Genomic DNA, 16,715 nt, shown 5'->3' on the forward strand with positions numbered 1-16,715 from the left:
TTCGTTCACGAGAAGAAACTCAACCAAAGAAGGCGATTTGTTCTTGAATAATGGCTAAGAGGAATGTATTATATTTATTAATAGTTTATATCGTTCCTCAATAGAGATATATTTCATCCGAGTCCTTTCCTCACTTTAATAGGAGCAAAGAGTGTAATCCGCTCGATGTCGCTGCTTTGACAGCAGTGTTTTTCATACCCTCCTCGGGTATTCGTTCGTCATTTGTCGCCTCGAGCCACAGTTATGGCTGCTTCCGTGAGTGAGTGTGAAATGGTTTCTCGGATACCTATAATTGTGATTTTGGGTGCCACAGGATCTGGAAAATCGAAGTTGGCGATTGAAATAGCAAAGTTATTCAATGGAGAAATAGTGAGTGCGGATTCAATGCAGGTAAGAGTTACCTTCGCTTATAATAACGTTATAATAATGGCACCTCGTGGTTTTGGAAGAAATGATATTACTGGTTTTCTTCGAATTACGTGTACTTTACGCCTTGTACGAGTGTAAAAGTATTTGTTACTTAATAACGAGGAGCTACTAATGAATGGATGATGTTCCTGGGTGAATATCATGCGTTATTAGTCGCATGAAAAACTGGAATATTACGTCAGTGTTTTTAACAGAGTTTAACCCTTTTATGTTTCTTTACCAAATATATACGTAATGTCATGCCTATTTTAATGCATTGATGTGGAAATTTGTCGATAATTGTTGAAATTTTATCAATCCCGAAGTTACACGACATCTTGAAATCGGAGAATATACCTACGTATTTCTTCCCCGTTAGAGTTCGTTAATTTGGGTTTATCATTTTATTTATTAATGTAATTTTCATGTCATCGTTTCGCGTGTTGAATTTTAGAGAGTTATACTCTTGTCGTAAGTTACTGTGATAACTCAAAAGGGGACTTGAGCTCCCTTACAAGGTTATGGGTTCCTATATTTCCTACACGTTCACGACACATTCTATTAAGGACGTTCTGCAGTTTTTTATATGTTGCTGTGTAATTATGTGAGACAATGTTTTTGCATGATAAATAACCTCCATGCCACTCAGCTTGCAAACCATGCTCATATGGACCGTGATATTTAAATGAAGGACTTCGAACAAAATTAAGTCCTTTTATTGTTTCTGTTCGTGTTGGTTCCCTGGAAGATTATCACTTGTGGAGTGCGTTACTTGGTGCATTTTTTGCTCTATTATTTTACTGCTGGATATCATGGAGTTGGTGTTAGTTTCTTAAGTATTTCTTTGAAACTGAACTTGAGAAATTAATTCGTGGATACATTTTGTGGCTTGTTGAGTGTTTTATTTAGAGTTGGAAGTTGTTCGTAAATGCAGTGTAACGAATTTATTAGCTGGAGAATATTATTTATCATAGAAGGCTGCTTAAACTAGTGTTGTGATAAGTTTTTAGTTTAGCGTTTGTTTCAAATTCGAACGAGATCAGTGTAATGTCACCTGTGATTCTGTGGACGATACATGTGTATATTAATTCCCCAGTGTTGATCGGTGAAAAGTGCAGTGATGTAATTATCTTGAAATCAAAATTTCTTAAGTGACATCAAGTTTCATTAAAATTAGTAAATAGGAGAACTTGTGCTCTTACTTAGTGTTGTTGTGTACTTCTCCTGTTTCCTGATACCTAGCTTTGGATAATGTGAGTAATCTAGTGATTAGCATTAGTATCTTACAGCATTTCTTTCAAAGCCTGTGATAAGATTGGTGGCTATTTTGTGTATATGTAAAGGCATGACCTGGCAAAAGTGTGTTAAACCATCCTTCTATTGTATATTTGGAGTCTAATGAAGGGATGTATTATACAATTTGTAGGCAGAGTAAAATATTATATTACTCTAGGCTTAGCATTCTGTAAATTTTGGCCTGAGGTAGCTTATTCGTCTCTGAACCTGTGGATAATTTATGCCTTAAAAAATATGTTTATGGCCCCTTGAAAATATGCTTTTAGTTCTTGGGACCATTTGTGGCTTTTTCAGGTTACCTTAAATTTTCTGTTGTATGTGTGTATATTCCTACAGGGTGTAGTGACTAGATTCCATTTTGTGTCTCATTTCAGTGTATATGGAAATATTTTGCTTGAATATGGATTCAGAGTAAATAAAAGGGAGAGAGGGGTTTTTGTTTGCAAATATCTTTTTAAGTCTGTTAAAATAACTATCAAGACAGTTCCAAAATACGTGCCTTATGATTTCAAATTAATTAAGTCCATATGACTGGTAAAATGTGAAAATTTGCACTGTCATTAGTGCTTCCAAGTATCGAAATTATATTGAATTGCCAACATGAACATTTTTTTTGCATAATATTATGCATTGAAGTATATTCCACCATTTATATTGGGTTTAGTAACAACTTTTGCTGCTACCAATGACTTTTAATTCTTCCTGTCATGCATTGTATTGCAATGATGTTTGGACAATGGTTTTTTATATGTTGTTTTACCCAAAATCAGAATTTTTTCTTGCTTGTGGCTGTATAATGGCACGCTACTGCTGCATTGGCATATTTTATTGGATCCTCTCATAATTTACGTAGCTTGCAATGGAGGAGGCTGGTGGAAGACTATGATTAACATTGTACACACTTAATATATTGACCTTCAGCCTCTGGATCTAAATGTTCAATGGTCACCCTGTACTTCCTAATTTAACTTGAATGCCTCCTAATTGCGTTGCCCATAGGAGGATGCCCGACTGACAGTGAGTGGAGCTATTTTCCTTTCAATACCCTAGGTGCCTTATGGGCATGCTAGGCAATTAAAGCTCATTAAACATCATCCCTTATTTGGGTCACAGTAGGATCATAACATTTCTTGCTTCTATTGCGATTCACTGTACTGTGGCTTGGGAATGGTCTGTGCTAGCGGAATGGCCTGCTTAGTGAAATTTTACTCAGAATTGCATGAGGTCATTGTAGGGTAGCTGTTGCATTATGTGTTAAAGTCTATTTTCCCAACAGATTAATGTCATTATTTTATGGTTAATTTATAGCTTGTCTCCTGGTGGCTACCTTCTGGGCATGCATTGAAAATTGTAATCCTGTAAGTGTGTGTCAATCAGCACTCGCATATTAATTAAATCTCAACAGTGAGAGAACCTAACGCTCCACTCATTGCGTGTCCATCGTTAATTCTTATACCATGCTAAATGATATTAATTACTTATGGTGAATAGGTAATTATTGTGAAGTTTTCTTGGGCTTCTGCCAAAATCAGCACCAATTTCTTGTGTTATATCTTCATTGAGGAAAAAGAGACCCGTTAGATTTTGTTTATTATGCAAATAAGATAATAATTTGTATGCCTAGAGAAGCCAAATTAAAACTAATATATGTTATTATTATATTTCAAACAAGTAGGATTGGAGGGGTACGAATATTTTTTTTGGTTAGGGGGTGGTTCTATCCTTATCCCCTTCACCCACAAGTAACGCCACTCTTGAACAGCATTTATTGATTAGCTTTTACCTCCCTTGTAATTCTATGAATTGGGTCATGGATCATTGTTGCTATATTTTTGGAAATGTCGTTGTGACATGTTTAATCAGAACTCCAAATAATTTATCCTATTTCAAGAATAGTGAATGCGTTGACAGTGTAATGCAGTTAGCATTAGAGTGAATGTAACCGTATCCCTCATTGATTTAGTCTCAAATTAGTTATGATGATTGAGGACGTCCGCAATCTACTATTTGACTAAGAAGATGCCACAGACTGGTGAATCACACACTTAAAGATTTGTTGTCTCATTTCTTTTACCTGGGGACTGTCAGGATTTTAATTTGGGGTGTCCTGAGTTATCACCTATATTAGAATGCAAGGCATATTAGATCAGTGGCCAAATGGTCTACCTGCAATGCCTCAGCACAAATCCTGTTGCAATAAGGCCACTAACAAACTTTTTTTGTTTAATTTATTGTTATAATTTTTTAATGGATGGCTGCCATAAGTTGAGTTGAACTCAATGTTTGGTGGAATAGCATCACAATTGTTGTGACTGAGTATGACTTAGTCAAGTAGGAGTCAAATTTTTACCAATTTATGTTTGCGTAATTAATTGAGTCGAGTAAGCATGAGGTATATAATTATAGAGTTTGGTGGGAGAACTCAACGGCAGGGTCAATATCTAAAAGGATTGGCAATTCAGTTGCGTCTATTAATTATAATAATAATTCATTATCAAGCAGAACAATTTATTATTACCTGGCTTAATCAGTGGTTTGTGATTGAATTATTGATTTCACGTGAATTTATTTTAGTCGGACTCAATTATGGTTAGCCGAGGCCATAAGCCAATGGTTGAGTCTTATATTGCACTCCTGTGATAACAGCTGAGTGTTCATTGCTCTTTAAGTGTTTCTTCTAATAATTTGCTTTATGTTTAGCCTTTTTAGCAGTAATTCGTGTGAGCTCTGGATACACACATAAGCTAAGTCATCATGTCATTATTCGTAAAATGTTCGACATGGTGTTTTTGATGTTTAACTCTGCATTTTAGAAGTCAATACATTAGAAGTAGTCCATACATCCTCACACACAGCCTTAATGAGTGGAAACTTTGGATGCTATTTGAAGTGCCATGAGTTTAAATCTGGGAGAAGCTAATGAAAAAATCTTCTCAGTAGGACATGGTCTTGGGAAAGAAGTTGACCCACCTGTCTTGAATTAACTTTTCATGCTTTATGGATTATAGATTATACAAGCTTTAAGTTATTTTCCTTCTTTGCTTGTCTTTGAAAATGAGAATCATGTGGCTTGACCCCATTGCCGTGCATTTCAATCTGGTGGGCTTATTTTACAAAAAATTAGAATCAGTAAGGAAAGTTCGAATTGCCAAGTGTTTGCTATGTGCTACACCTCATGTATGAATTGATATACTGCAGCCCTCCATTTAACCCTAATTAATACTAGATTTTGCTTCTGTGTTGGTTTTCCTATTACATCATATCTTACCTTTGCATTCACATTTACCTCAGGGTACTTATCCTTCAGTGTTTCCTGCTATTATGCATACCATAGTTGCTGTGTTTCTGGAAAAGATTACCCACCATTCTCTGTATTATTTGTACTGTCTGTGTTAGTGTGCCCTTTCTTATGGTCTTTTCTATGTTCCGAATCGCATTCACTTCTTACAGCCATTTTATTTTCTGCGTCCTGCTCCAGATCCAAGTCTTGAAGGCTTTGGTTATTTTCTGTTCAGTTTTCCTGTGGTCTGCCCTTCTGATCCATCTATTGCTAAACCCTAATGCTAGATATTTTTAATTGCAATAACAATGTTAACCTTTTAGTATGCTAATTTTTATGTCTCACTCGCCTGCCTTGAATGTATTACCTTCATATACTTTATGGATGTTAGTTTATACAAAGTTAAAGTTACATTTCTTCTTTGCTAGTCTTCGAAAATGAGAATCATTGGGTTTAACCTAATGCCGTGCATTTCAATCTGGTCGGCTTATTTTACAGAAATTGGAATCGATGAGTACAGTTCGATTGGGTTGGATTTCATTAGGTCCATGAAAGGATCTTCTATGGATGGGTTTTTCTTGCAAAAAATCTTTCCTAACCTTAATTTATATATAGTTCTCTTATCTGTGTTATTACTATAGTGTACTAAAGGAAACTTAAGTTAAAATACTCGTGTAATTTTTACTTTATTTTTTTAAGCTCTCTTTTCATTCATTCATTTCTGTTTCAATTTAGTTAATTCTTACAGTAATGGTGAAAATACTTCAGCCAAAAACTCGTATTGGATTCATATCGGACTTGACTAAACGGGGATATGATTATTGTGCAATGTGTCATGTCATCATTATTTGTTTTTCCTAATAAGCGATGTGATTGATATTTACATTTTTACTAATGTGACTCTTTTGTATTGTGGTTATAAATTACAAGTATTTTGACTTTGTAAGCGCTGTTTTTGTAAACGGCGTGTAATTATGAGGAATTTATTGTGTCATCGGTTGTAATTTGTTTGTTCTACGGAGTGATTTTAAGAAATTTATGCCACGCCATTATCACTGCTTGTGAAAATTCAAGGTAAAAAGGTCTTTTATTTCGTAGTCAAAGACTTAGCTTCGCTAAACTATAACGTCCGAGGTCGTTTTGAAAGTGAGTTATGCAAATTTTGTTGCCAAAAAACGACCTCGAAAGGCCTATAAATGATTCATAACACATTATATTCGCCGGAATTTTAACCCTAGGGGAAGGTGGGACTCGTATCAGTTGACGAATAGGGACTAATAGTTTTCTATTGACGCAACATCTCAGATCGCGGTGAAATACTGTCTCAAGGTAACTTTCTCAATTCGCTTCCGGGAAGGTTTTTTCCTGGGCGTTTTTAATTCGTTGGATTCAGTAGAATTCGCGGTATGCTAGAACGATTTTATTTTCAAAATTTGTGTTGTTAAAGGTGAATCCTTCGTTTTCGGTTTTGCTTCGGAGTGGGCCTGATTTTTGCGTATTAGTGGAGTCTAAAGTACGATTTATTGTAATTTTTGTTGTATTTCATCCGTTTTTCTTGCGACGAGTTTGTGTTTTTATCTGTTGCATTATGAGAACTGATATAGTATAGTCGTACTCTACAGGAATTTCATTATATATGTGATTCGTAGTTTCATCATCATTTGTTTTTCCTAATTGACAATGTAATCTTCTTTATTTTTTTGATATCATTCTACTACGGTTATGGCTGCCAAGTATATTGGACCTCTTATGTAGGTACTGTTTTTATGTGTCTGCACTGTAATTATTATGTATTTATTGTCAAATTAGTAATTTGTTTGTCCAACGGAGTGATTTTTGAAATGTAAGCAAAAAAAATTTGTCCTAACGTACGTCGACACCAATTTAAACTAGTCTCGGTGGAATATCCGAGTAGCTTTTAGCACAGAAACTTGTGCCGTCTCAAGAATCATGAAGTCGCTCGGCCGGTTCTTTTGCAAGCCGAATAATTGAAAAAATGAAGGAATAATGTGTGATCATCTCTAAGGTAACCTCTAAGGGGCGCAAAAGGTGACTTGAAAACTCGAAACAATATAGCATAAAGTGTAAAGTTAAGTCCTAAAAATCACAATTAAGAAATGGGCGAAGGATTCTTATTCTAAATCAAACTCTTACGCCCTCAATACCTCAAGATATACTCAAAGTACTTTATGTACTTTTTTGTATCCGCACTGTTATTGTTACGTATTTATTGTCATATTAGTAATTTTTTGTTCACGGAGTGATTTATGAAATTTGTGCAGTATATATTTATCCTAACGTACGCCGACACCAATTGAAATTAGACTCGGTGGAATAGCCGAGTAGCTTTGAGCGCAGAAACTTTGGCAGTTTCAAGAATCTTGTGTTTAATTTTTGTGGTCAATTTGGCTCTTACTACTTCATTATCATAAGTCATGCTAGGTTGGTTTGACGCAGCTCTCCATTCCGCCCTCCCTCCTGCTAGAATTTGCACTAGGGACACTTGTTTTGTAATTATTCATATAATAGGCTAAATTTTGAGCAGGGCGCTCATTAGCACTCTTGGAAACGAAGCGGTCAAGCCCTAAACACGCCTATTGTAGGTGACCTTGAAGCTGGGTAATCACGGAAAGCGAATTCCAAACGCCCAACGTGTCCCTAGATCATGTTAGTTTCGTGTCTACGCCTCGAAAGCCTGCGATTTTGATTATAAATAGAAGCGTTGCCTTCTCGCCTGTGGGAGCCTTGAACCTCTCCATGCCTTCAAGGGCGTCCAAGGTTCCATAACTGGCCGAGAGCGAGGTTCCGCGCGCGTTGGGCCTTGGAAGTGCGCGGCCAAGTGTGAGAATCCGTGTTTTGACTCGGTGCGTGGCGGCGAACCTTTCTCCTGATCGCTCTGTCCGCGAGTAATTAGTTCTCTTCTTTGAGGCCATGCACACTCTTATAGTCCCGCTAATCCCGGTATTGCGAGAAATAACTTTTTTGCTCAGCAAGGTTTTCGGGTTGACCTCCGCATCGTTTCATCTTCATGACGACAGTTTCGCCGGCGTTGCAGCTGGCGTCTTCAGGTTCGAAGTGTTTGATGCAGGTTTTTGCCCGTGTTATATGGGCCTTGTTTTGGGCTAGGTTCGTTCTGATTGGTCCGTTTGGGTTAGAGTCTCTTCCAGGTGTTTGAGACCGAATAGCTGTCCTTCATGTTGAATTTGGATGTTTTCGCTATTTCGATGGCCTCTCGTGTGAGTCGGGGAAAGTAATGCTTTTCTGTAGCGATGATTTTTGCATTTTCAAAGTCCACATTGTGTGTGAAGTCTCCATCAACAACTTTTTTGCTTCTATTAATCCTTAAAGTAGTCGCGTTGGGTGTATATGACCCGAGAGTTTTTTTTTAATGAATTAGACTAACATCAAGTTTAATATTTGCAATTTGCGTCCCACGTAACCTCCTAGCGTACTTTCTCTTTCTTTTAATGCCATGTTTGTGGATGTATGCATCATGCATCGTAATTTAGCGTTGTGACTTGACGCAAGTGTTCGCGTCTTCAAAAACATTGCTCCATAACTCGTCGCTAGCGGTATGTAAATAAATTAATTTTGTACGTGTAGACAGTTATTGCAAATAATCTGTAAACTATACATTTGACACCTGATTCTAATGGAAATACAATATAGAATGCTTAACATAGTTTCAGTCTGCTAAGACCAAAATTTATGTCCAATTAAGAGACAATTCTTTTAAAGGTGAAAATTCTGGGTCAATATAACCCTACGTGAGTAGTTACGAAACTTTATGCAGGATTTCGCATTGAGTTCCTCGAGAGTATTGTACAAAATTTGTAGAGAAAACTTGACGAATTAATAAAATAAAACTTATCGTACTCTCTATAATGTCTCACATACTGCCGGCGCAGGGGTGACGTCCCTAACAACCAACCTTGAGGTCGCGGGTTCGAATCCTCCCATGGTTGGATTTACCACCATTCGGGGAGTGGATGTATGTGATTGGCAAACAGGTTAATTGTACATCTACATCTACATAATACCCTGCGAGCCACCTCTAGGGTGTTTGGCAGGGGGTGATCAATCACCAGCATGCATTTGGACTCCCACATGCACACCGCACCGTCCAAAAAACGTCCCGTATACTAACAAACTATACTACTATATGCTGTTAGAAACAATAATTGAATTAAGAAACATGCATTAATTTTTACATATGTTATTAGGCTACACTACAAGTCATGCAATCTATTTACGAGTTCTATTTCTGCCGTTATAATCTCTTATTGATCGTGGAAAAAATGACATTCGGAATCTGTCTGTTCTACAATCTATCTCTCTTATTTTATTTATATGATCTGATCTTACGTAGTATGTTTGCGTCCGTAAGATATGGTTAACTTCGTTAGAAAAGACACTGCTCTTGAATTTATCTAAAAGGTTTAGTCTATTAAAGAGAGGACTAACTAGCGCTAAATTAGCTTGTAAAAAAAGGCATTACCTATTATTATTATTTCATTGAACTCATGATGACCCTATGCATCGAAGCATAAATGACAAATTTTCGCAATTGAAAAGCGGAAGTAAAGAGAGAAATTTCTATCGAATTGAGAAATTTTTAAAACAAAGGGTCGCTGTGGGTAAAAGAAGCTGTGAAGATTTCTCTTCTCTTGATAAAGCTCCCAGTAGGAGGAGTGAAACGTCGAGCAGATAATGTTACCTACGCAGAATTTCCCGAAAGCAACCACCAAAATAAATATGTGTATAAATTACGTGCGAGAAACCTTCAACTTGAGGACTTCAACACGATGTCCCCGAGGCCGGCATTGCCTTGGACACCAACGCCCATACACAAATATCCATGAAGTGCTAGGTGGCACAAAGGTGGGAGACTGGCCGTCACACTGATTGTGCAATTGCTGGTGGCTAGTCCGGGGTAAGCTCTATCCTCATCTATTAGAACCAGTTTGAATCACTCAATGAATGAGGCTTTAATCGAGCGTTATCGGGGTAAGTCAGAATTCTTTCCCATGTATTTGATCTCGAATATTTTATTGAAATTATTCCCTGAAATTTTACTCGTTAGGTCATTTTTCCGTATCATGTCGGTTCGCCGTTACTCAAAACGGTGGTTTCCTATTATTTTTTTATTGCCTAAATCGTTAGATTATTACCCCTGGAGTAGGTATTTCACGCTTTAGGATTTTTAAATGACGATATCTGCTTTTCGTGATTTAATGGAAGGGGAAAAATTTCAAGCGCGCGAAAAAAGCGACGGATAAGTATGAATGCTGGGAAAAGCCCGTGTGACGTCATTCTGGTTCCGTGTGAGGCCCCCTTGGTGCGAGGCTAAGAGCGCCGCTACGATGAAGGCTGCTAGCAGGTAGCGATTGGCTTAAAAAAGGATTATTGATACCCTATCAAACGAAGTAAAATTTCCGACCATGGGCAAATATAATAAGTGATTATTAAGAGGTGTTTCCCTGAGCTCTGTGCCACATGCATGCATTGCTAATCTCAGGCGATGTAAAACTCAGGACTACTTGCATAGCATCTAGGTCCCTGCGACGTCAGGTGGAGTGACATCGCATGGGCGCCAATATGGCCGTTTTCAAATGAGGTTAAAATTGACCATTAACATTCTTCAAAAACGGGAATTTTAAAAGCAAAAAAATTGTATGTTATGAAAACACTAATGGTGTGTAACGAATCTCAATCAATGCCTTTCGTTTTCTTTGAAGGTAACTACCCTATTGAAAAAAATCGTTGAAACAGGATATTGAAGAATGATAAAGTCATTGATAGGAAAAATGATCATGAAATGATGAAATAGTCATATTGTCTACGTGATTGGAAACTGTACGTATTTGACTCGAGCAAGTAGGTTCATGATAACATTTTGCTACGATAAAAAAAGCCCATATCCGCATAAACAATTATTTCCTAGAGTTTAAGGCCGGTTTGCATGGAGCATTATGCGAATCACTATGCCTGTCCCCCATCCCCATATTGATCTTCTTTTTTCAATTGCTATTATGGCGTATTCCGTTGTTTCTCTTCTCTTCCTCCCCGTTACCTGCTTAACTTACATTCTTCCCTTTAACACGGTTTTTCAATGTCTCCTCTCCGCTTACTTTGTACTTCCTCCATCCAAGCCGTTTCTCTACTACATATCTCCTTAAGAATTTTCATCTCATTGTGCACCATGTATAGCAATCCGTCTACTTCGCTTTCTTCATTCTCTTCCACGCCCACATTCGTAGTCCTTCAGTCTTCTCTCATCTTCTTTTCTCAGCATCCCCTTTTTTCTGCTACTTACAAATGTGCCTAAAATTCTTTTATTCCTAATAAAATCTAAGTGTGATGGAGTGGAATTTTTCCATGCTGAATGAAACTGTGACAATTTTCCACGATCATGACCTTTAATCCGACCTAGGTTTCGATGTTATTGCATCATCTTGTAACCTGTGAAAGTTGGAAAAGTAATTTTCTTTTATTCTATTTGTATCGTCTAATTTTATTTGTAAATGTCCTTGGCCATCTTCGTTTCTTCAGTAGATAACAGTGTTCCACGTGGTAAATCCTTAAACTTATTAGCATCTATTGACTTATTAATGGCTATTTACGCATGTTTTCTTGCTCACTAAAAATTCTTGTAGAAAGTCTCTGCACAGTGACCCACTGCTCCATATTTATGTCGTAGAAAATTTGACTGCAGTTCGAGGTAAAGCATTAGGTTGTTTGCAAGTAATTACGTTTTTGAAGAGAATTTAAATACATTTCAATAAGAATTCCGTATTAAGAATTTTGTGAAGCTTCCCATTAGAAAATGCAATGTAATGATCGAAATGGTAGTTTAAAAATTACCGTGGACATTAAGGATATGAGCGTGCTGCGCCCGCTCCCAGCGGGCTTCCCCCGCTCTTTTCAATGCAGGTTCACAGAGGGATAGGGGCGTTTCTAATTTTAAAATGTAGAAAAAAAGGCAGGGTCTTATGTACAAATTTAATTGGAATCTTCATGTACAAATTGAGGTCAGAGGATTTTTTTAAACACAACATTGGAAGTAATTACACTACCCTCTGTTAAACGCACATGATGACTCATACTTACGTATCAACAGGAGACATGAATCAGCAGCATTTTGATAAAAGTTATTGAAAGAATGCGAGATATTGTTGCAAATGAACAAATGTATCAGTTTGTGCGCCGTTAACGTCAGGAATATTTACTGGTTTTTGTTTTTTATTATTATTTAAAAACCAATTTTAGGAAACAATAGCAATATTTAGGAAGTAAGATATGCCGTCGCATGTTCTCTGATAAATTCTGTGCATTTTGGTACCTCATTTGTAGAGTTTGATTGCGTATAAGTTGAGAAAAAGGTTTCTATACAGTAGAAATAATATAGAAGATTGTCGGGGATACTTCAGGATATACGAATCTTGTAACAAGCCTGCTGTGTGAACGAACGCTCGAGGAAGAGTTTCTTGAGAAACGCTTTCTTGTGTTCATGGCGTATTTTTCACGTTGCTCGGCGATAGCATCTCTTCAGTTCCGACCGCGACGGAGTTGTTCGATTTTTGTGCGCCTAATCGATTCATAGCACGCCAGACGTGCGGGATAATATCTATATATTCGCGTGAGAAATGCCTTCGCGGCGAAACGGGCGTGGACTGTGAGAAAGAAGTGTATGCGGTGCCGGAAGTTTCTCGGACGAATGCGAGGGCGTGTGAGTAATCGGAAAAAAGGATTCTTGTTCAGGCGGCAATGGTGTTGCATGCGGTCATTGGTCACCGTGGGAACTCGCGGTACATCTACATAATACCTTGCAAACCTCCTGCATAGATGTTTGGCAGGGGATGAACCGTCACCAAAATGCACCAGAGGGTTAAAATTAACTTCTTCTATTATGCAATACGCCAGGGGCGGATCCAGGATTTCTTTCTGGGTAGGGCACAAGCAAGGCCGTATCCAGGATTTTGTTCTTGGGGGGGGGGGGGGGGGGGGCACAAGGATATCTCGTTATACAAAAAGAACGCAAGGATAATGGGACCGTATTAAAAATCTTGCATATTTTTTAAGGGTCGTGGGGGGTTAAGGATATCTCGTTATGCAAAAAGAACGCAATGATAATGGGACCGTATTAAAAATCTTGCATATTTTTTAAGGGTCGTGGGGGGGGGGACGTGATCCCGTGACCCCCCCCCCCTAGATCCGCCTATGCAATACGCGTTATGTACGCTAAATGTGGCTATATTGGCTGGTGTAATTTAAGATTGCTAGAGTCAGAACGTTTAGCTGATTTATTATTTAATAATAATCAATACATAAACGAAAGAAAGACCAGGAGAACAACAATTTATGCGAGAGTTTAACATTATTACAAAAATAAATGGATCATGTTGGTTTGGTCAAACAATTTTGATTATCAAATAAATGTGTACTGTACAAGGGCGGAAAAGAGAAAATAAAATTCTTTTTTCTGGAACTGGAATTGGAATGTGGCTTTTCCGATTGCAAGGAATCACCCTTGAGTTAAGGAAATTTCCGGTCGATATCCTGTCATTCTATGAGCATTGAAGCACGTCCATCTGTTGATACAGTGAAGTCCACGACGTTTAGTCATTGATAAACATTGAGCTTGTATTTGTTTACACCCAGATGCGGACGCGACCGGCGACCCAGTTTAATTCAGCCCATTGAACTTCGCTCTCCATCACTCTTGAGTTGCATTTGATGTTTGACGATCTGTGATCTGAATGGACGCAGTTTGATTCAAACACAGCTTTCATTATTACTTCTCGTCCGTTGTATATGTGCCATGCACTAGTGGCGTAGGCAGGATTTTGAAATTAGGGGGGGGGGTTTACCGGAGATTTCGGGGTGTATGGAAAACCCTCCAGGGCGAAGGGGGTATGGGGGGATTCCCCCGAAAATTTTGGGATTTTTTATATTGAATACGTGATTTTTAGGATTCAAAAACAGTAATTTTGTGCGAGGATTTATTAAAATAATGTATATAAATTGGATTGAATAAAAGTTTTAAAGGCCGGAGGGGTGTTGTAAGCCGGAAACCCCCCCACCCCACGCCACTGCCATGCACTTTGTAACATCTTCTTTGTATGGCTTCATTTTTTCCCCATTGGTATTATGTTAACTTTTTAGGGGTATTTTAGGAGATTCTACGGTTAGTTGAATCCGTCTGATGAATACCGATGCCATTTGAAGCCTTATTTCGTTTTTTTTGTTCTTCCATGCTTACCTTTCCGATGAAATTTCGGTTTTGATTCCCTTATATTCTGATTTTCTTTCCTCCTCAATCCTTGCAAATGGTATTGTTACTTGAGATTTATAGTGTTACTTGATATTAAGAAGTGCAATATGAAGCATTATTTTCGAAAGAAGACTGCTTCTGATCGCTAGTTACAATGACGGTGACACCAAGGATGCATAGGGCGTGTAAAAACTTTTTTCCTTTAATATTGACTCCAAATTAGCCTAATATGGGCTTGCTCAGCAGTAGCCACGTCTATAATGTTTAGGTATTTAAGATTATTGGTTCTGGTATATATAATGGAAATCGACACTTTCTATCTCAATTTTTTCAAAGGTATTGAAGATGAAAATGTAGCGTAGTGGATGGGTCTGCCTGACAAGGAGTACGTGGCTTGGAGGTACCAAATTCTAGTGAACCTGTCTAGAACGTTAACATATCTGATGCTTCAAAAGTGCTTGAGTTTCCCAAGTTTTGTTTGCCCACACCAACCAACGCTTACGTTGAAAATGCGCGTTAGTGAAAAAGTATTCATGTAAGAAGCAACTTCCTGCGTAGTCACACCCAAGATTGCGAAGTTATTCACACGAAGGAGGAGATCCGGGTTCGTATCCATACTGAACCAAATGATTTATTCATTGCGAATTTCTTCTTTTGTGTAAATGAAATTCGCTATGTTAGATAATCAAGTTGTTAAGTCAGACACTTCCATACTAAGATCTGTTATTAAATCTATTCGTCTGATCGTCTATTTGAAGGTCCAGGCATCAAAATTATTCATTATCCCCTGCGGTACGATGACGCTTCCTTGCCGAACACTCGTAAGTGACGTCACTTAGATAAGATTTAATGCTACATGAAACGAGCCTCTTGTGGGCGTTGCCCAATTTGAATATTTGCCCGTTTATTTTTAAAATTTATTTCTCTCATTTCCCTTTGGGTCTTCGAGCGGTCGTTGAACTTGCCCCGATGCACGAGAGCCCGTGATTCTGTCACTTGGATGTGTGGAGTCACGCCCGCTCCGCTTTCACGCCACATTTCTCGCCGCGCTCTCGTCATGTCACGACGTTTCGCGGTATCGATGCCTCGCCGCGCCTTGGCGATTAATGTACGCTCACAGCTTGTTGCTCCACAACCAAGAAGCGTCTCGTGAATGATAACGATATTACTTATGGTACAAGACTGCGAATACATGATCTTGAGCTTTTGACTATGGGACTTAATTTATGAGGGAATTTTACCTTTTTCTTGCATGATTCAGTTCCTTGTAGAAGGCTATTCCCATTTGATGGTTAATATTTCTCGATATCTCTTTTGTTTAATCACAAGAAGACCAAGGTTAAATGGATTTCTATTGCTATAAATTTCATATGCCTAAAGTATTAATGACTGGTCAATAGGGTGGTTTCCTACTAATTTTTTGCCTAAATACATTGTACATAATTTTGTTACTTAAAATTTAACTTAAAGCAGATGCAGTTTTTATGTGTCAAAAGTAGACAATATCTTTAAATATATTTTTTGTTTCTCTGAGGCTTTGGGGGATCTATCTCCCTCATCCTCCCCATAATTACGCCACTGAATGAAGTAATAGTAATGTTTTAGGGAGTGGAGGGAATATAATCGGTTTTTGATGGAGTAATGTTAGGTAAGCTAGGCAGTGGCAGCAAGTGAATATGATTTATTGATAAAATGATTGGGAGTAGGCCTTTTTGTGAAGTGATGAGAGAGGTCTGATCTGGCCTGGCCGAGCTAACTCGGGGAACTCTGCATGCAAACCTACATTAACTGGTAGAATTCTATGAACAATGATTAATTCTTTCTTAAAGTTCTTGGGAGTTTTGTGAAATGATTGAAAAACTAGATCCACCAATTTTTATCTTTATTTTTAAAGAATCTTCTGGGGATGAGTACTTAATCATATTGCAAATCGATGACCGTTTAAGTTTTTTTTAGCAATTTGCCCAAACCCTCGAGGAATTAATGTTAGGAGTTTATATGTTGAGAACTTCATGAAGGAGCCTGCAGTCTGTCCGGTCATAGCTTGATTATTATTAGTAGTAGTAGTAGTATCATCATTATCATCACTAAGGGGGCAATTTAATGTCTTCAAAAACATTGTGAATGCAGAGCAATCCATTTATTTTCAATGTTTACTAATATAATATTCTAAATCCTGAGAAATAGCGTTGATAAGTGGAGATTTTTTAGATCGTATCATCATAAACAAATTTCAGTTAACAGACCTAATCTAAGTTCATTTTCCTGTGAAATTCATTATTAACGTTCTGATTGTGGTAAACATGGATTACCGGTACAACGAAAACGTCCCTGCGGCGCGGCAAATAATGCGAGTGAATCATTCCGGTCGTCAGCGCCTTGAACGACGCCTTTTGTGAACCCGTGGGCCATGGTGGACCAAACCTCTACTATTTCCGGCTAAATTTATCCTGTATT

General features: G+C 37.9%; 1 protein-coding gene across 1 annotated transcript in view; it reads left to right on the top strand.

Moving 5' to 3' along the window:
• The first annotated feature begins 227 nt into the window (after nt 1-227).
• Nucleotides 228-16,715, top strand: part of LOC124163603 (tRNA dimethylallyltransferase) — a 794,398-nt gene continuing 777,910 nt past the window's right edge. The window contains exon 1 of the mRNA XM_046540620.1: nt 228-390. Within this exon, the coding sequence (XP_046396576.1) occupies nt 244-390 (147 nt within the window). The 5' untranslated portion in view covers nt 228-243. The remainder of the gene's footprint in view (nt 391-16,715) is intronic.

Source organism: Ischnura elegans, chromosome 8 (assembly GCF_921293095.1).
Source record: "Ischnura elegans chromosome 8, ioIscEleg1.1, whole genome shotgun sequence".
NCBI lineage: Eukaryota > Metazoa > Arthropoda > Insecta > Odonata > Coenagrionidae > Ischnura > Ischnura elegans.